Raw genomic sequence first — 21,346 nt, 5'->3', positions numbered from 1 at the left:
AAAAATGTACCGAGGCTTGCTTTGTGACTCAAGATGTGATCTGTCCTGGAAAATGTTCCATGTGGATGTGAGGAGCAAGTGTACTCGGCTGCTTTTGGATGGAATGCCCTAAAAATACTAATTGAATCTGCCTGGTTTGTTGTGTCATTTAAGGCTTATGTTTGCTTATTTTCTGCCCAAATGTTCTCTCCATTGGTGACAGTGGGCTGTTAAAGTTCCCCACTGTTATTGTGTTATTGTTGATTTCCCCTTTTATGGACGTTAGCATTTGCCTTATGTGCTGAGGTACTTCTGTGTTGGGTACATATATATTTACGATTGTTCTATCTTCTTCTTGGATTAATCCCTTGATGATTATGTAGTGTCCTTCCTTGTCTCTTGTAAGAGTCTTTAAGATCTGTTTTCTCTGATATGAGTATTGCTACCCCCGCTTGCTTGCTTTCTTTTTAAACTGGGGTACGGTTGTTTAACAGTGTTGCTAGGCTCTACTGTACAACAGAATGATGAGGTGTGGGTACACCCACCCCTCCCGTCCGAGTGACTGCAGAGCCCTGAGCTGAGCATCCGTGCTGTGCCGCAGTTTCCTACTGGGTATCGCTTTACACATAGCAGTGCCTGCATGTCACCCCCAGGCTCCCCGTCCATCCCACTTCCCTCCCCACCCCCATGTCCACGCGTCCATCCTCTGCATCTGTGTCTCTGTTGCTGCCCATCAAACAGGTTCATCTAGACCACTTTTCTAGATCCCACATAGATACATTAATATACAATGCTTGTTTTTCTCTTTCTGACTTACTTCACTCTGTCGGATGGTCTCTGGTTCCATCCACAAATAACCCAATTTTGTTCCTTTTTATGGCTGAGTAATATTTCTGTCTGTGTGTACATACACATATACGCACACCCAGATCTTCATCCATTCATTCTTTTCATGTCCTGGCTATTGTAAATAATGGTGCAGTAAACACTGGGGTGCACGTGTCTTTGTGAATTACGTTTTTTTCACGGCATATGCCAAGTAGAAGTAGTGGGATTCCTGGGTCACATAGTAGTAGTTCCATGTTTAGTTCTTTAAGGAACCTCCTTACTGTTCTTCATAGGGGCTGTATCAATTTATGTTCCCACCAGCAGTACAAGAGAGTTCCCTTTTCTCCACGCCCCCTCCAGCATTCATCATTGTTCGTAGATTTTATGATGATGGCCATTCTGACTGGTGGGAGGTGATATCTCATTGTAGTTTTGACTTGCATTTCTCTAATGATTAATGATGTTGAGCATCTTTTTATGCATGTGCTGGCTATCTCATGTCTTCATTGGAAAAATGTCTGTTTAGGTCTTCTGCCCATTTTTTGATGGGGTTGTTTGATTTTTTGATACTGAGCTGCATGAACTGTTGGTATATTTTGGAGACTAATCCTCTGTCACTTGGTTTGTTTGTAAATATTTTCTCTCCTTCTGAGGGTTGTCTTTTCATCTTGTTTATGGTTTCCTTTGCTGTGCAAGTTTTTCAGTATAATTAAGTCCCATTTGTTGATTTCTATTTTCTACGATGTGGGTCAAAAAATTTCTTGCCATGATTTATGTCAGAGAGTGTTCTGCCTATGTTTTCCTCTAAGATTTTTGTAGTTTCTGGCCTTACATTTAGGACTTTAATCCATTTTGAGTTTATTTTTGTGTGTGGCATGAGGAAGTGTTCTAATTTCATTCTTTTTCATGTAGCTGTCCAGTTTTCCTAGCACCGCGTACTGAAAAGACTGTCTTTTCTCCATTGTATATTCTTGCTTCTTTTGTCATAGATTAGGTGACCATCGGTGGGTGGGGTTGTTTCTGGATTTTCTATTTTGTTCAGTTGATCTATATTTCTGTTTTGTGCCGTAACATACTGTCTTGATTACTGTAGCCCTGTAGTATAGTCTAAAATCAGGGAGCTTGATTCCTCCAGGTCTGTTTTTTGGTTTTTTTTTTTAATACAAATTATATAAATTTTTTGTTCTAATTCTGGTAGCCAAAGTCTTGGAGCTTCAGCTTCAGCATCAGTCTTTCCAATGAATATTCAGGGTTGATTTCCTCTAGGAATGATTCATTTGATCTTGCAGTCTAAGGGTCTCTCAAGAGTCTTCTCCAGCCCCACAATTCAAAAGCATCAATTCTTTGGGCCTTCTTTATGGTCCAACTCTCACATCTGTCCATACATGACTACTGGAAAAACCATAGCTTTGACTATATGGACCTTTGTCAGCGAAGTCATGTCTCTGCTTTTTAATACACTATCTACATTTGTCATAGCTTTCCTTCCAAGGAGCGTTATGCATAATATCATGTCATCTGCAAACAGTTACAGTTTTACTTTTCCAAGTTGGATTCCTTTTATCTCTCTTTCTTCTCTGACTGCTGTGGCTAGAACTTCAAAACTGTGTTGAATAATAGTGACAAGAGTGAGCTTCCTTGTTGTAGAGGAATTTCCTGATTTTAGAGGAAATGCTTTCAGGTTTTCACCATTGAGAATGAGGTTTGCTGTGGGTTTGTCATATATGGCCTTTATTTTGTTGAGGTAGGTTTCCTCTATGCCTCCTTTCTAAAGTTTTCATCCTAAATGAGTGTTTTGAATTTTGTCAAGGGTTTTGTGTGTCTATTGAGATGATTATATGGTTTTTGCTTTTCAATTTGTTAATGTGGTATATCACACTGGTTGACTTGTGGATATTGATGAATCCTTGTATCATTGGGATAAATCCCACTTGATCATGGTGTATGATCATTTAATGTGTTGTTGGATTCAGTTTGCTAGTACTTGTTGAGGATTTTTGTGTCTGTGTTCGTCAGTGATACTGGCTTGCAATTTTCTTTTTTTGTGGTATCTTTGTCAGGGTTTGGAATCAAGATGATGGTGGCCTCAGAGAATTAATTTGGGAATGTTCTTCCTCCCAAGTTTTTTGGAAGCATTTCAGAAGAATAGGTGTTAACTTTTCTCTAAAGGTTTTATTGATGGGCTTCCCTGGTAGCTCAGCTGGTAAAGAATCTGTCTGCAATGCAGGAGAGCCCGGTTCGATTCCTGGGTCGGGAAGATCTGCTGGAGAAGGGATGGGCTACCCACCCCAGTATTTTTGGGCTTTCCTGGTGGCTCAGCTGGTAAAGAATCTACCCACAATATGGGAGACCTGGGTTCAATCCCTAGGTTGGGAAGATCCCCTGGAGAAAGGGAAAGGCTACCCACTCCAGTATTCTGGCCTGGAGAATTCCATAGACTGTATAGTTCATAGGGCCGCAAAAAGTCAGACACAACTAAGTGACTTTCACATCACTTCTCTAAATGTTTGATCAAATTCACTTGTGAAGCCATCAGGTCCTGGACATCTGTTTGTTGGAAGATTTTTAATTACAGTTACAATGTCATGACTTGTAACTGGTCTGTTTATATCTTCTGTTTCTTCTGGGTTCAGTCTTGGAAGCTTATACCTTTCCAAGGATTTGTGCATTTCTTCCAGGTTGTCCAATTTATTGTCATGTAGTTGCTTGTAGTAATCTCTTATGAGCCTTGCATTTCTGCGGTGTCAGTTGTAAATTTCTCTCATTTCTAATTTTACTGACTTGAATCTGTTTTCTTTTTTTCTTCATGAGTCTCTCTAAAAGTTTATAAATTTTATTTATCTTCTCAAAGAACCAGCTTTCAGTTTCCTTCTTCTTCTTTTTTTTTTTTTTTTTGCTATTCTTGTCATTCCCACTAACTTTGGTATTTGTCTCTTCTTTCTCTAGTTCCTTTAGGTATGAGGTTATGTTGTTTATTTCAGAGTTTTCCTGTTTCCGGAGATAAGATTCTATTGCTGTAAATTGCCTCTTAGAGCTGCTTTTGCATTAAGATTGTTCTGTTTTCATTGTGATTTGTCTCTAGGTATTTTATTTCCTCTTTTGATTTCTTCAGTGATTCATTGGTTGTTAAGTAACGTATTGTTTAACCTCCATGTGTTTGTGTTTTTTACAGTTTTTCCCCATGTAATTGATTTCTTATCTCATAGTGCTATGAAAATATACTTGATATGATTTCAGTTTTTCAGAATGTACCAAGACTTGATCTGTGACCCAGGATGTGATCCGTCCTAGTGAATGTTCCATGTGGATTTGGGAGAAAGTGTATTCTGCTGGTTTTGGGTGGAGTGCCCTAAAAATATTAATTGACTCTATCTGGTCTATTGTGTCATTTAAGGCTTATGATCCCTTATTTATTTCCTGCCCGAATGTTCTGTCCACTGGGGTCAGTGGAGTATTAAAGTCCCCTGCTATTACTGTGTTATTGTGAATTTCCCTTTTTATGGCTATTAGCATTTGCCTTGTTCCCTGGTAACTTAGCTGGTAAAGAATCCACCTGCAATTTGGGAGACCTGGTTTCTATCCCTGGGCTGGGAAGATCCCCTGGAGCAGGGCGTGGCAACCCACTCCAGTATCCTTGCCTGGAGAATCCCATGGTCAGAGGTGCCTGGTGGGCTACAGCCCGTGGGGTCGCAGAGGGTGAGACACGGCTGAGCGACTAAGCACAGCTCATGGAGGTGCTCCTGTGCTGAGTACATCTATACTTCTTCTTGGATCGATCCCTTGATCATTATGTAGTGTCCTTCCCTGTCTCTTACTGCAGTCTTTATTTCAATATCTATTTTGTCGGACATGAGCATTGCTACCCCAGCTTGCTCTCCTTCTTTTAAAATCGGGGTATAGTTGCTTTTACAATGTTGCTAGTTTCTACTGTACAACAGAGTGAGTCAGCGATATGTGTACACGTATCGCCTCCCTTCACCCACCCCACCCCTGTAGGTCACCGCAGAGCCCTGCGCTGAGCTCCATGTGCGGTCCAGCAGGCCCCCACTGGCTGTCTGTTTTACATAGAGGAGTGTACGCGTGGCAAACCCAACCTCCCAGTCCATCCCACTTCCCTCCCCCACCCCGTGTCCACACATCCATACGTCTGTGTCTCTGTTCCTGCCTTGCAGAGGGGTTCATCTGTACCTCTCTTCTAGATTCCACTCATATGCATTAAGACACGACACTTGTTTTTCTCCTTTTGACTAACTTCACTCTTAAAGACAGTCTCTGGCTTCGTTCATTTCTCTACAAATGACTCAATTTCTTTGCCTTTTATGGCTGATTAATATTCCATTGTGTGTGTGTACACACACACACCAGATATTCATCCATTCATGTGTCAATGTATATTTAAGTTCCTTCCATGTCCTGGCTATTGTCAAGAAGAAAATGAAGTTGCTCAATTGTGTCTGACTCTTTGCGAGTCCATGGACTAAAGCCTGCCAGGCTCCTCATCCATGGAGTTTTTCCAGGCAAGGATGCTGAAGTGGGTTGCCATTTCCTTCTCCAGGGGATCTTCCAGACCCAGGGATCGAACCCAAGTTTCCCACACTGCAGGCAAACTCTTTACCATCTGAGCCACCAGGGAAGCCCAAAGTGAAAGTGAAAGTTGCTCAGTCATGTCTGACTCTTTGCGACCCCATAGACTGTATAGTTCATGGAATTCTCCAGGCCAGAATACTGAAGAGGGTAGCTGTTCGCTTCTCCAAGGGATATTCCCAACCCAGGGTTTGAACCCAGGTCTCCCTCATTGCAGGTGGATTTTTTTTTTTTTTAAACCAGCTGAGCCACTAGGGAAGCCCAAGAATACTGGAGTGGGTAGCCTATCCCTTCTCCAGTGGATCTTCCCAACTCAGGGATAGAACCCAGGTCTCCTGCATTGCAGGTAGATTCTTTACCAACTTAGCTATCAGGGAAGCCATGGCTATTGTAAATAATACTGCAATAAACATTGCAGTGCCTGTGTCTTTTTCAATTAAGGTTTTTTTCATGGTATATGCCCAGTATTGGGATTCCTGGATCATATAGTAGTTCTATTTTTAATTTTTTAAGGAACCTCCATGCTGTTTTCCATATTGGCTGTATCAGTTTACATTCCCACCAACAGTGCACCCTCTCCAACATTTATTGTTTGTAGATTTTTTTATACTAGCCATTCTGACCAGTTTGAAGTGATCTGGCATTGCAGTTTTGGTTTGCATTTCTCTAATAATTAGTGAAGTTGAGCGTATTTTCACGTGCTGCTTGATCATCTGTATGTCTTCTTTGGGGAAACGTCTAGTTAGGTCTTCTGTCCATTTTCTGATTGGGTGTTTTTTTTGATATTGAGCTGCATGAGCTGTTTGTATAATTGGGAGTTTAATCCCTTGTCAGTTGCTTCATCTGCAGATATTTTCTCTGATTCTCAAGGTTGTCTTTTTTGTTTGTTTATGGTTTCCTTTGCTGTGAAAAAGCTTTTAAGTTTAATTAAGTCCCATTTATTTATTTTTATTTAAAAAATTTTATTATAGTTGCTTTACAATGTTGTGTTATGTTCTACTGTACAGTAAAGTGAATCAGCTGTGTGTGTGTGTGTGTGTGTGTGTGTGTGTGTGTATAGATATCTTCTTTGGAATTTTTTCCCCTTTAGGTCACCACAGACCATTGAGTGAAGTTCCCTGTATTATACAGTAGGTTCTCGGTCAATTACAACCTCTCCATTCACCCCATTCTCCCCTACCCCCTTGGTATCCATACATTTATTCTTTATGTCAGTGTCTCTATTTCTGCTCTGTACAAAATTTTTCAGACTCCACACATGCATTAACATACGATATTTTTCCCTTTCTGACTTCACTCTATGACAGTCTCGAGCTCCATCCATGTCTTTACAAATGACCCATTTTTCATTCCTCTTTATGACTAATAGTCTGTCAAAAAAGATCTTGCTGTGATTTATGTCAGAGAGTGATCTATGTTTTCCTCTAAGAGTTTTATAGTTTCTGGCCTTATAATCCATTTTGACTTTAATTTGCATACGGTGTTAGGAGGTGTTGTAATATTATTCTTTTTCATGTATTTGTGCAATTTCCCCAGCACCACTTATTGAAGAGACTGCCTTTTCTCCATTGTATATTCTTGCCACATTTGTCATAAATTAGGTGACCGTAGGTGTGTGGGTTTATTTCTGGGTTTTCTATTTCATTAATCTATATTTCTCTTTTTGTGCCATACCATATACTGTCTTGATTACTGTAGCCCTGTAGTATAGTCTAAAATTAGGGAGCTTGATCCCTCCAGCTCTTCTTTTTTTTAATACAAATTATAAATTGTTTTGTTCTAATTCTGTGAAAAATGCCATTGGAAATTTGATAGGGATTGCACTGAACCTGTAGATTGCTTTGGGTAGTGTTGTCATTTTTACAGTATTGGTTCTTCGAACCCAAGAATGTGGTGTATCTCTCTCTCTGTTTGTGCCGTGTTTGATTTCTTTTATCAGTGTCTTATTAGAGTTTTCCAAAAGCGTGTCTTTTGCCTCCTTAGGTAGTTTTTTTTTCTTGCTATTTTATTCTTTTTGTTTCAGTGGTCAGTGGGATTGGTTTCTTAATTTCTCTTTCTGATCTTTCATTGTTAGTATACAAGAATGCAAGAGATTTCTAGGTTTTCATTTTGTGTCCTGCAACAGTGCCAATTTCATTGAGCTCTGGTAGTTATCTGGGGGCATCTTTAGAATTTTCTATGTATAGTATCTGTCATTTGCAAACAATGACAGTTTTACTTTTCCAATCTGAGTTTCTTTTATCTATCCTTCTTTGCTGTAGCTAGGATTTCCAAAACTATGTTGAATGTTTAGAGTCAACTTCCTTGTCTTGATCTTAGAGGAAATGCTTTTAGGTTTTCACCATTGAAAGTGACGTGTTCTGTGGGTTTTGTCATTTAATGGCTTTTATTATGTTGAGGTAAGTTTCCTCTATAACTACTTTCTAAAGTTTTTTTTTTTTTTTTATCATAAATGGGTGTTTTGAATTTTGTGAAACTGTTCTGTGTCTACTGAGATGATCATATGGTTTTTATTCTTCAATTTGTTAATGTGATGTATCACACTGGTTGATTTGTGGATACTGAGGAATCCTTACATCATTGTGAGAAATCCCACCTGATTATGATTTATGTTCACGTAATGTGTTGTTGGATTCAGTTTGCTAGCATTTGTTGAGGATTTTTGTCTGTGTTCGTCAGTGATACTGACTTGCAGTTTTCTCTTATTGTGGTATCTTTGGCTGATTTTGGAATCAGGGTAATAGTAATGGTGACCTCATAGAATGAGTTTGTGTGTTCCTTTGTCCACGAATTTTTGTAAAGAGTTTCGGAAGAATAGGTATTAGCTCTTCTCTAAATGTTTGATGAAATCCACAGCCATCTGGTTCTGGACTTTTGTTTGTCGAAAGATTTTACATTACAGTTTCAACTTCATGGCTTGTGATTGGTCTGTTGATATCTTCTATTTCTTGCGGGTTCAGTCTTGGAAGGTGGTACCTTTCTTAGGATTTGTGCATTTCTCCCGGTTGTCCAATTTATCATCTTAGAGTTGCTTGTAATAATGTATTATGAGCCTTTGTGTTTCTACAGTGTCAGTTGTCATTTCTCCTTTTTCATTTCCAATTTTATTGATTTGAGTCCTCTCCCCTTTTTTTTCTTGATGAGTCTCTATGAAAGTTTACCGATTTCAATTATCTTTTCAAAGAACCAGCTTTTAGTTTCATCGGGGTTTTTTTTGCTGTTGTTGTCTTCATTCCCATTTCATTTATTTCTGCTCCAATTTTTCTGATTTCTTTCCTTCTACTAACTTTGTGTTTTGTTTCTTCTTTCTCTAGTTGCTTTAGCTGTAAGGTTAGGTTTTTTTTTTAATTTATTTTTTTATTGAAGGATAATTGCTTTACAGAATTTTGTTGTTTTCTGTCAAACCTCAACGTGAATCATCAGCCTTAGGTTGTTTATGTGAGAGTTTCTTATTTCTTGAGCTAGGATTAAATTGCTGTCTATTCCCTTTTAGAACTGCTTTTGCTACATCCCACAGGTTTTGGGTGGTAGATTTTGTGTTGCTGTGTTTGCACTGTGATTTGTTTTAATGTATTTTTTCTTTCCTCTTTGATTTCCTCAGTGATCTCTCGGTTATTTACTAGTGCATTGTTTAGCTTCCATGTGGTTTTTTGTTTAGTTTTTTTTAATGTAATAAATTTCTAATCTCATAGTGTTGTGATTGGAAAAGATGCTTGGTACAATTTCAATTTTTAAAATTTACCAAGGCTTGATTTGTGACCCAAGACATGATCTATCCTGGAGAATGTTCCATGTGCATTTGAGAAGGAAGTGTATTCTGTTGCTTTCGGGTGGAATGTCCTATAAATATCATTTAAGTCTATCTGGTCTCTTGTCTTTTCATGCTTGTGTTTCCTTATTAATTTTCTGTCGGGATCATCTATTCATTGGTGTAAGTGGGGTGTTAACTTCCCCTGCTATTATTGTGTTACTGTCAATTTCCTCTTTTATGGGTGTTTGCCATTTGTACTGAGGTGCTCCTAAGTTGGGTGCATAAATAGTTACAATTGTTATATCTTCTTTTGGAATTGATCCCTTGATCATTATGTTGTGTCCTTCCTTGTCTCTTGCAACAATCTTTATTTTAACATATATTTTGTCTGATAAGAGGTTAGCTCCTCCAGCTTTCTTTTGATTTCCATTTGCATGGAGTATCTTTTTCCATTCCCTCACTTTCAGTCTATATGTGTCCCTAGGTCTGAAGTGTGTTTCTTATAGACAGCTTATAAAGTGGATATTGTTTTTGTATCCATTCAGCCAGCCTATGTCTTTGGTTGGAGCACTTAATCCATTTACATTTAAAGTAATTATTGATACATATATTCGTATTGCTATTTTCTTTTTTTTTTTCAAGTTTCCTTGATTTCTTTTTTTTAATTTTTTTTCATTTATTTTTATTAGTTGGAGGCTAATTACTTCACAACATTGCAGTGGGTTTTGTCAGACATTGACATGAATCAGCCATGGAGTTACACGTATTCCCCATCCCGATCCCCCCTCCCACCTCCCTCCCCACCCGATTCCTCTGGGTCTTCCCAGTGCACCAGGCCTGAGCACTTGTCTCATGCATCCCGCCTGGGCTGGTGATCTGTTTCCCTATAGATAATATACATGCTGTTCTCTCGAAACATCCCACCCTCGCCTTCTCCCACAGAGTCCAAAAGTCTGTTCTGTACATCTGTGTCTCTTTTTCTGTTTTGCATATAGGGTTATCATTACCATCTTTCTAAATTCCATATATATGTGTTAGTATACTGTAATGGCCTTTATCTTTCTGGCTTACTTCACTCTGTATAATGGGCTCCAGTTTCATCCATCTCATTAGAACTGATTCAAATGAATTCTTTTTAATGGCTGAGTAATATTCCATGGTGTATATGTACCACAGCTTCCTTATCCATTCATCTGCTGATGGGCATCTAGGTTGCTTCCATGTCCTGGCTATTATAAACAGTGCTGCAATGAACATTGGGATACACGTGTCTCTTTCAGATCTGGTTTCCTTGGTGTGTATGCCCAGAAGTGGTATTTGCTGGGTCATATGGCAGTTCTAGTTCCAGTTTTTTAACAAATCTCCACACTGTTTTCCATAGTGGCTGTACTAGTTTGCATTCCCACCAACAGTGTAAGAGGGTTCCCTTTTCTCCACACCCTCTCCAGCGTTTATTGCTTGTAGACTTTTGGATAGCAGCCATCCTGACTGGCGTGTAATGGTACCTCATTGTGGTTTTGATTTGCATTTCTCTGATAATGAGTGATGTTGAGCATCTTTTCATGTGTTTGTTAGCCATCTGTATGTCTTCTTTGGAGAAATGTCTGTTTAGTTCTTTGGCCCATTTTTTGATTGGGTCATTTATTTTTCTGGAATTGAGCTTCAGGAGTTGCTTGTATATTTTTGAGATTAATCCTTTGTCTGTTGCTTCATTTGCTATTATTTTCTCCCAATCTGAGGGCTGTCTTTTCACCTTACTTATAGTTTCCTTTGTTGTGCAAAAGCTTTTAAGTTTCATTAGGTCCCATTTGTTTAGTTTTGCTTTTATTTCCAATATTCTGGGAGGTGGGTCATAGAGGATCCTGCTGTGATTTATGTCAGAGAGTGTTTTGCCTATGTTGTCCTCTAGGAGTTTTATAGTTTCTGGTCTTACATTTAGATCTTTAATCCATTCTGAGTTTATTTTTGTGTATGGTGTTAGAAAGTGTTCTAGTTTCATTCTTTTACAAGTGGTTGACCAGTTTTCCCAGCACCACTTGTTAAAGAGGTTGTCTTTTTTCCATTGTATGTCCTTGCCTCCTTTGTCAAAGATAAGGTGTCCATAGGTTCGTGGATTTATCTCTGGGCTTTCTATTCTGTTCCATTGATCTGTATTTCTGTCTTTGTGCCAGTATCTCCTATTGCTATTTTCTTAATTGTTTGGATTTTTTGTTGTTGTTGGTGTTCTTTCTTCCCTCGTCTATCTCTTGTGGTTTGATGACTAGTGCTGTGGGGTTTTGTTCTTTTTATTATTTGTTTTTAACTATACTGGGTCTTCATTGCTGTGTGAGGGCTTTCTCCAGTTGCGGTGAGTGGGGCTACTCTCTAGCTGAAGAGTGTGGACTTCTCACTAGAGCAGCTCATCTCATTGTGGAGCACAGGCTTTAGAAGGTGCATGGGGTCAGTAGTTGTCATGCATGGGGGTGCCTCACAGCATGTGGGATTTTCCCGTACCAGGAATCAAACCCAGGTGTCCTGCATTGGCAGGTGGATTCTTGACCACTGAGCTAGCAGGGAAGCCCCCTATTGTTGTGTTTGGCTGACTTTTTCTTTTGTATTGGCTGATTCTCTATTGTAGTTTTTTGTTTTGTATTAATAGTTCCCATGAGATTTTGATATAGCAATCTGCACATGTACAAAGTTCTATCTTTCCACTTTAAGATGTGAGATATATATAAAGGGGCGTCCCTGGTGGCTCAGTGGTAAAGAATCTGCCTGCAGTGCAGAAGTCCCAGGAGATGCTGGTTTGATCCCTGGGTCGGGAAGATCCCCTGGAGAAGGAAATTGCAACCCACTCCTGTATTCTTGCCTGGAAAATTCCATGGACAGAGGAGCCTGGCGGGCTACAGTCCTTGGACTTGCAAAGAATCAGACATAGTTGAGCAGCTGAGCACATTTGCCTTCATATATGTATATTAATATTAGCTACTTGATTCCTTTTCTGAGTCTTCAGTTTTTATAAACTGGTCAGAAATCAACATTTCTAATCACCATGTTTAAATTAGGTTTCATATTTAAACCACTTATCTGTGCTTTATGGTGACTGACAGCTTCTAACACTCTCTCCCTCCTCACCTGGATCCTAGTCTTTTTTGCAGCAATTTAAAAATAGCAGCTTATTGGGATATCTCAGTAAATCACACAGCACGCAGTTCACCCACTTAAAGTGTACAGTGGCTTTTAGCACATTCACAGTTGTGGCCCGTCTCTACTGTGAATGTTAGAATATTTTCATCTCCTCTAAATAAAAACCTGTACCCAGTGGCAGTCACTCACCGTCTCCACCCACCTCCCCAGCCCCTGGCAACCACGAATCTACTTTTTGGCTCTGATTTGCCCATTCCTGACATTTCATATCAGCTAAATTATACAATATGTGACTTTTTTGTGACTAACTTCTTTCACTCTGCATCATCTTTTCAAGGAGGTTCTTCATTCCTCCTGTTCGCTGTGTGATGTTCTGGCCGTACTACATCTTGTTTATCCATTCACTAGTTTATGAACTTTGGGGTTGCTTCTGCTCTTGAATTATTATAAATAATGTAAGGGGCTTCCCTGGCGGCTCAGTCCATAAAAAATCCACCTGCAAAGCAGGAGACAAAGCAGGAGACGCAGGTTCGATCCCTGTGTCAGGAAGATACCCTGGAATGACAACCCTTTCCAGTATCCTTGCCTGGAAAATCCCATGAACAGAGGAGCCTGGTGAGCTACAGTCCATGGGGCCATAAGAGTTGGACTCAGCTTAGTGACTAAATAATGCTTCTATGAACATTTGTGTATATGTTTTTGTGTGGACATATATTTTCTTTTCTCTTGGATATATACCCAAGAGTGAAATTCTTTTTACTTGTTATGATGAAAGCTTTCAAAAGGACACAAAAGCAGGCTGATGGTATGGTGACAGACCCGCCCCCACAACTCCATGCAACCATCAGTCAGCTTCAGCAGCTAACAGTTCATGGTTACCCTGTTCCACCACTGTGTTATTTCAGAGTAAATGCCACACTTATCGTTTCATCTGTAAACTGTTCAGTATTTATCTCTAAAAGATGAGAATCTCTTAAAATAATTGCACTGCCATTAGCACACCGGCCGGAAGCAATATCATCCTTAATGTCATCAAATATCCCAGTGTCCACGTGTCTAGTTGCCTTTTCTGCCCCCAGTTGGATTGTTCAGATCATATTCTGAAGCAAGGCCCCTACGTTGCCTCTGGTTGAAGGGTCTCGTAGGATCTTCGCTTTCTGGGGCCTTTCCCACGTTTATTTTTCCTCCTTGCTTATTTGTAGGAGGCTCTGGATCACGTGTCCTGGAGAGTTCCTCATATCTGGGTTTTACTGATTTCATGTGGCCCTTGCATTTCCTGTAAAATGTTAGATCTAGACAACTGACCTGGTGTAGTGTTTGTTCTTTTAGTTATTTATTTTGGCTGCACTGGGTCTTGGTTACAGCGCGTGAACTTCTCATTGCTGTGGCTTCTTGACACGAAGCACGGGCCCTGGGACACGGGCTTCCGTAGTTGTGGAACCCAGCGCTGAGGTGCCCCAGGGCATGTGGCATCTTACTTCCCAGACCAGAGGCCGAACCCATGTCCCCTGCATTGGCAGGTGGCCTCTTAACCCCTGGACCACCGGGAAGAGCATCCCAGTGTTGTTTATTAAAAGGACCTTTAATGCCTTTTAATAAGCCTTCGTGGAGGCTGTTGTGTGCCCAGCCCCACGGCGGGCCCCGGGAGACCGTGGCTGGCCAAGCAGTGCACCCCCACCCTCTGCTCCCAGATCGGGGTGGATGGGGCTGGGGGAGCGCATACGTGAGTCCCTGGGCTGCTTGCCCACCGGCCGCGGGGACCGGCCAGCACCCAGCGGCACTCCCCTGGGCGGGTTTGTCGGCGGGGGGCCTGGGGACGGCCTGGGCCCTGGCTGAGGTCCTGCCGCCCCGTCCCCACAGGCCTGGCCCGGGGCGCCGTCCGGGCGCCGCGCCGCCACCCTCCAGTGCTTCGCATGGTGCTGGAGGCGCTGCAGGCCGGGGAGCGGCGCAGGGGCACCTCGGTGGCGGCCATCAAGGTCTACATCCTGCAGAAGTACCCGACGGTGGACGCCCTCCGGCTCAGCCACCTGCTGAAGCAGGCCCTGGCCACGGGCCTGCACCGCGGCCTGCTCGTCCGGCCCGTCAACTCCAAGGCCAAGGGGGCCACCGGCAGCTTCAAAGTGAGTGGCCCGGGGGATGCGGGTGGTGGGAGGTGGCAGGGGGCCCCGGGGCGTGGCGAACTTGGCCCCGGGCTTGAACTCCAGCTCCAGCTTTCTTTCTGAGCTCTGGGTGTTGTTCCCTCTCTCCTCCTGTCTCTTCTTCTTCTTCCTCTGTCTTCACCCAGACTCCCCCTTCCCCACCCCGGGGAGGCTGAGCCCAGACCCGGCCCCCATCACCCTGCCGCATCCACCTCGTTCCTTGTTGGGTGGGACCCGCGACCAGAGACCGTCTCAGCTGTTTCACTTCCGGGTCCTTGGCGCCCGTGACCCCTTCCTGGAATTCCTTCATCAGGGGCGGCCCAGACCCAGCCTTGGCCCCTGCGAGGTCACAGCCTTGGGGTTAGCTCCCCACGCGCCCTGGCTCCCGACCCAAGGTCTCCAAACCCGGGCTGACACCCCCCTGAGCCAGCACATCCTCCTCTCTGAGGGGCGAGTCACCCCGAGCTAAGAGCAAATTTGGCACAAAAGGCAAACCCCAGCATCGTGACTGCCAGCTGCCACCAGGGACATCTCGGATCCCAGATCCCAGGGACCCGGATCCCAAGGGACCTGGGCCGGGGATACGTCTTGTCACTGCTGTGCCCCTCTGACGGTCGCCGTGGAACTTGGTGGAACATTCTCTAACTGCCCGTTCCAGTCCCTGTGGGGACAGGCTAACTGAACCCAGGGAGACCTCCTCCTGGAACTCCGCGTGTGTGGGTCTGAACTTTGGCAGCTGCCATGGCAAGGCCAGGGGCACGGGGTGGGGTGAAGGGGGAGCAGGAGAGGGGATGCTGAGGGTGTGTGTGATGGGGAGGCAGTCAGGAAACTGGACCAGAGGGTGGGAGGCAGGGAAGGGGGTCTCGGGTACCACAGAGTCAAGATGTGTGTGCGCTGGGAGCGGGGGTTGTTTTCTGGTCATGGTGGGAAACAGGGACCCACGAGGATTCGGGGATGTTGGGGAGCAGTGGCATCAGAGCTGGGCTGAGAAGGGCAGAGCCAGGCGTCCCTGCGTCCCCCTGCTGCTCACACTCTCCCTGATGACCCCATTGTAAAGATGGGAAGACTGAGGCCCGAGGGGGAGGAGAAGACTTGGATCAGACTTGGACAGGTCAAGTTGCACAGCTGGGGTTGGGGCCCATCTGCCCCATGTTCTTGGAGGCAGTTAGTCCCCAAAGACAAAAGGACAAGGCCCATCTGCCCTCTGTCCATGTTCAGCTGCAGAGCAGGAAGCGGCCAGGAGACCTAGGGATGCAGTGGCATGAGGCGGGGAGGGGGTGTCAGGGCCGCAGTCCACAGGGAGGTGTTGCGGGAGGGTCAAAGATGCTTCATGGGTTAGCATCAGAGGACAGCGTCAGGGCTCAAAGTGCGTGCTAGGCTCCGAGGAGCCAGGCTCCGAGGCTTCCGGCGGGCAGGGGTAGGAGGTATGTGCCTGCCACGTACTCAGGGAGGGGGGAGAATGCTGGGTGAGTTTTGCAAACTCAAGTCCCTTAGCTCCTCCATGGCAGCACCTCCCTCGTGGTGCAGGGCGGGGTAGCATGCACTACTGGCTTCTGGCTTTTAGGAGGCGGTTGTTCATCCTCTCCCCAAACCCTTGGCTGCCGCCTTCACCCCCTCCCAGGGAATGGGGTCTACTCTGAGCCTCCCGTAGGGTGTCGGGGTGTGAGATGCCCAGACCTTTGCTCTCAGTTCCACCCCGTTCTCTCCTCTGCCAGTTAGTCCCCAAAGACAAAAGGAAAATCCCACCCAGGAAGACGGCCCCCAGGATGCCAGGTCAAACTGAGGGGAAGGACCCCAAGAAGCTGAGTGAGTCAAAGAAGGACCCTGCCAACCCAGGCGAGGTGAAAAAAGGATCCAGGAAGCCCGGAGAGGGGAGGGCAGCTCCCTCCAAACCAGGCGCAGCCAAGAAGGCCCCCAAGAAAGGCACGCAGACCAAGGACCCAGAGGCAAGGCTGGGTGAGGCCAAGAAGTCCTCCCAACGGCCGGACAAGGCCGCTCAGGCCCCTCCCAGTGCCAGTGGGCCCGGCAGGAAGTCGAAGGTCAAAGAAAGAGGGAGCCGCCAAGGTATGGGTGTGAATGGGGTGGGCTTGGGATGGAGTTTCTGGCAGCCGCTGGCCATGAGTTGGGATGGAAGGGTCGGTTCTGGGGAGGAGGGTGTGTCTACTCAATGTGCCCTAAGCACTTGGCTTGACCCGGAGAGACAGAGAACTCAGGTAGCTGGTGGGGGTGGGAAGAGGGGTCAGCTCTGAGAGGGGTCCGGGGAGGCTTCCTGGAGGAGGTGGCGCAGACAGGAGAACAGCTTGTGCAAAGGCCTGGAAGTCATGAAGAACGTGGCTGTGCTGAGCTGTGCATAGTCACTCAGTCGTGTCCAACTCTGTGACCCCACGAACTGTAGCCCGCCAGGCTCCTCTGTTCATGGCGATTCTCCAGGCCAGAATGCAGGAGTGGGTTGCTATGCCCTCCTCCGGGGGATCTTCCCAACCCAGGGATCGAACCTGGGTCTCCCACATTGCGGGTGGATTTTCTACCATATGAGCCACCAGGGAAGCCCAAAAGGTGGAAGAAGTCTAAATAGTCCTGTCTGTGTGCATCGGGAGCGGGAGAAGGGGAGGCTGTGAGGGGCGGCGGGAGGCTGGACTTTATCTGGAAGATGAGGAGGAGCCATGGAAAGACCCTGAACAGGGGACAGTTAGGGCCCAAGGTGCTTTTTCTCTTACGAATCTAAAAAAAAAAAACTATAAAAATTGGAATATGATTGTTTTACAATGTTTCTCTGCTCTACACCAATGTGAATCAACTATATGTACACATATATCCCCACCCTGGTGACCCCCCTCTGACCCCTCTAGTCATCACAGAGCACCAAGTCGAGCTCCCTGGGCTATATAGCAGCGTCCTGCTCGCGATGTGTTTTACACACGGTAGTGTGTGTATTTCCACGCTACTCTCTCAGTTCATCCCACCCTCCCCTTCCCCGACTGCGTCCACAGGTCTGCTCTCTACGTCTGCATCTCTGTTCCTGCCCTGCAAAAAGGTTCAATACCCGTTTTCTAAATTCCATGTATATGCATTCATATATATTTGTTTTTCTCATTTTGACTGACTTCACCCTGTATGACAGCCTCTAGGTTCATCCACCTCAATAGAACTCAAATGCATTCCTTTTCATGGCTGAGTGATATTCCTTGGTAGAGCTAGACCTCAACCCCTCATCCATTCATCTGTCGATGGACATCTAGGTTGCTTCCATGTCCCGATAGTTGTAAATAGTGCCGCGATGAACATGGAGGGTACATGTGTCTTTTTGAACTATGCCCAACTAGTGGGCTTGCTGGGTCACAGGGTCGTTTTATTCCTATTTTCGTCAGGAAATTCTATACTGTTCTCCATGATGGCTTTATCAAGCTATAGAAAGCCTCCCTGAACAGGGGACAGGTAGGACCTGAGGTATTTTTAAAAATGTGTCCTGGCCACCGCGTGGAAGATGGGTTGAAGACAAAGGGCTGATATGCCTGTCGGGGGCCTTTGGCGTGGATGGATGGGATGCTGTGAATGGAATGAGTGATGGTTGTCCTCCTTCCACTTAATCCTCCCACTGTCCCCTGGGCCAGAGGCTGCGACCTTCAATTGGCAGACTCAGGCACCAGGCTCAGAGAGGCTGAACAACTTGTCCTAGGTCACACAGCCTGCAAGTGTCAGCGTGAGGAATGGGCCCTGGGCAGGCTGCGGGCTGTGGGGCCCCTCAACTCTTCTGCCGAGCAGCAGCTCCTCCGGAAAAAAGTCTGTCTCACATGGCATCCCTTCTTCCAGCAGATACCAAGGCCCACAGGAAGACACAGCCTGGAAGTCAGAGTTCAAAATCCACCAAGGTAGGTGTCGGGGTCACTTTCCTTGTCTTAATCTCCAGTGGCCAGAGCTTGGGTGTCCCCACCTAAGCCCAGGGGGGGTCAGTCGAGGAAGAGGGTAACTTATTTCACTTTCCTCTGCTCCCAGCCCTCCAGTGCCCGGAGGATCACCGTCCCCACCTTATAGATAGGAGGCTGAGGCTTAGAGAAGGGAGGGCATTTGTCAAAAGCAACCCAGAGCTGGGGTTTCAACCCTGAGTTCGTGGGCTCTGAGCGGTGTGCCCAGCCCTGCCACCTTCTCGTGGTTTGCTTTCTTACAGGGTGAGAATGGTGCTTCCCTGGCCAAAAAGAAAATGGGGGGCAAGGTCCCTAAAGAGACTGCTGGGGAGGGGCCCAAAGCCAAGGCCCCTGTTCCTCCCAAGGGCGCTGGGTCCAAGAGAGAGCCTGTACCACTGGCCAGGAAGGCTGAGGCCTCTAAGGGCCCGAGAAAGCCTGGCATCCCCACCAAGTCTTCAGCGTCCAAAACGGCCAGCAAGAAGGCAGAAGCCGAGGGCTAGAGGCAAGGTGGAGAGATGCAGATTCTACTTTTTTACTCCCCTAGAAACTATCACTCTATTTATTTCACTATAACCTATTTATCAATAAAGCTTTTTTTCCCCACTCATGGGTACGAGAGGAGGCTGAGGTCTAAAGGTTTGGCCATCCAGGGCATGGACCCAGATGGACAGGATGGAAGTTCCTGTCCTGGGAGATGCAAACTGCTACAGGGATGCAAAGGTATGCAGGGGCCTGCGGAGGCACAGGAGAGGTGCTCAGTCCAACCTGAGATCTGGGACTGCTTTCTGGAGGAGGCAGCTTTTGGTCTTAAAAGGATGAGCGGGAATTACCAGACAGATGAGGGGGGAAGGACTTGCAGGCAGTGGGATGGGACTGGAACGGGGGCGAATTGTGGCTTTGGGAGGAGCACAGGTTGGGGGCACGTAGCATGAGCCCCTGGGCCGTGGGGGATGGGGCAGCAGGGCGTGGAAGAGTAGCCTCGGGAAGGCAGGCGTCATCCTGGGGGCAGTGGGCGCCAGGGAGGGTTCCGGGCAGGCAAGAGGCTGACGTGTGTGTTGAGAAGGAGCTCTGCGGTTACAGAGAGGAAGGATTAGAGGAGCTGAGAGGAAGTATGGATCATCGGACTAGTCACTGAGCAGGACTGTGGGTCCAGCGGGAATCTGCATCAGGAAGTGGAAGTGCAGAGGCCCTGGGTTGGGAATGAGCTCTGGAACTACAAGGCAGCTCATAATGGGTAAAGCCCACACAGAGACAGTAGCCGGAGGTGCAGAGGTGAGGTCTGGCGTTTTTTTTTAAACATATGTGACACTGCACGAGGAGAGGCTGAGCCTGCCTCCGTGCCCCTTGATTCTGGGCTTTGTGATCACTTGAATCGAGTACTGAGATGACACTGGGACACTTTCTGGGCCCAGGGCTCAAGAGGCTGGCAGCTTCTGCTTCCTATGTGCGGGTTGTTTTTCCATTTTTTAATACTTGTGCTTAGAATTCAGCCACCACGCAGTGGGGAAGCCCAGACAGCCATTGGATGAGAATCGGGACACCCCAGTTCTCAGCCCCGGCTGAGCTCCTTGATCAGCCAGCACCAGTTTGCCCCCCTTGGGCATGTGCCAGCTAGGAACCGGATCTTCTGCCCCTGTTGAGCAGCCCCACTGACACCAAGGGACGGGCCTTCCCTTGCGAGCCCTGCCCCGATCACAGACACAGGAGCACCGTGAACGTGCTGAGGTGGTTTGTTATGCAGCAGTAGACACCATAACGAGAGCTGCAGGGTGGACAAGGGTTAGATCCTGAAGGGCCTCGTGAGCCAGGGTAAGAATTTGGGTTTTGTTTTAATTGTGATAAATGCCCATTTGAGGCCATTGAGCAGCAGGGTGCCCGCAGCGGGACACGGGCAGACACAGGAGGCCAGGGCGGTGTGCGTGAGTCGCTCAGCCATGTCCCACTCTGCAACCCCATGGACTGTGGCCTGCCAGGCTCCTCTGTCCATGGGACTCTCCTGGCAAGAATACTGGAGTGGGTAGCCATTTCCCTTCTCCAGGGGATCTTGCCGACCTAGGGATCGAACCTGGGTCTCCTGCATTGCTGGCAGTCTTTTACCGTCTAAGCTACGAGGGAAGCCAGGGTGGTGGCCCCTGCTGTGGTCCAGTGAGGGGGTCCGGCCACGGAGGGAGGGGTTGAAAGTGGTGGATGCTGGGTAGATGTTTATGCTTGGTGGATGGGATTTGTTGAGACTGTGTAGAAAGGGGTCAATGAGGCATCCACAATGTGGGGTCCACACGGGTACCTGCCCAGCGACCACCTGGTGGGGTGAGACCTTAGCTTGCTCAGAAGGCTGCTGAGATGGTCCAGATGAGGGGTGACCGCTGAGCCAAGGAGGGGGGCAGAGACTGAGGAGTGGATTTGAGGGGCAGCAGAGGTCAGCTGGGGCAGATGGACACAAAGGGAAACTGAGGCAGCCCAGCGTCGTCTTCCCTCCCCGCCCTCCTCTCAGCCCCGCCCTTGCCGCGCCGATCCCAGATCCCACGTGAGGCTTTGTCGGGCTGTGCTGTCGGCTTCGCCGCTTCCCTGGGGCCTCTGTCATGGGGCTGCCGGCAGAGCCCCCAGGGACATCGTGAGCAGCTGGCAGGGAGCGGGGCTGGCGCTTCCCGCGAGGGGGGGTCCGATTGTGGGAGGCACCCCGGGCAGGCGCTTGGGGGGCGGGCATCACTGGGCACCTCTACGACCTGGGGGCCGGCCAGGAGTCACGACCTGGCCAAGGCCGGACAGCATGGAGCACCCACGAGACTCGGGAAAGCCTGCTCCCCGGCTTGAGGACAGACAGTCTGCCGAAGTCCCCACCTCCTGTGACCTGCAGACAGAGCCCACGGACACCTGGAGCTGCAAGGCAAGCCTTCCGGGGCCCAGGCAAGGACTGGGGGTGGTGAGCAGGTGATCCCAGAAACGAGAGATTTCCTCCACTTGCAAATGCGTCTTTAAACTTCAAGGAGGAATCGCATGTTAATCAGGCATTAAAACAGGCTGTGGAATATTTAATGGCA

The 21,346-nt window shown here is 46.5% G+C and overlaps 1 protein-coding gene across 2 annotated transcripts in view; it reads left to right on the top strand.

Annotated features, from left to right (window-relative positions):
- Positions 1–18,912, top strand: part of LOC122683030 (histone H1.8) — a 29,468-nt gene extending 10,556 nt beyond the window's left edge. The window contains exons 2-5 of one of the 2 annotated variants that reach the window (XM_043886520.1): positions 14,129–14,388; positions 16,122–16,470; positions 18,220–18,275; positions 18,572–18,912. In XM_043886520.1, the coding sequence (XP_043742455.1) occupies positions 14,129–14,388; positions 16,122–16,470; positions 18,220–18,275; positions 18,572–18,808 (902 nt within the window). In that variant the 3' untranslated portion in view covers positions 18,809–18,912. Of the gene's footprint in view, positions 1–14,128; positions 14,389–16,121; positions 16,471–18,216; positions 18,276–18,571 lie in introns of both variants that reach the window. The other variant, XM_043886519.1, reaches the window with a different exon arrangement.
- Positions 18,913–21,346: the final 2,434 nt, after the last annotated feature.

The sequence above is a fragment of the Cervus elaphus genome, chromosome 24, assembly GCF_910594005.1.
Source record: "Cervus elaphus chromosome 24, mCerEla1.1, whole genome shotgun sequence".
Taxonomy (NCBI): Eukaryota; Metazoa; Chordata; class Mammalia; order Artiodactyla; family Cervidae; genus Cervus; species Cervus elaphus.
This window is presented reverse-complemented; position numbering and strand designations above follow the sequence as displayed.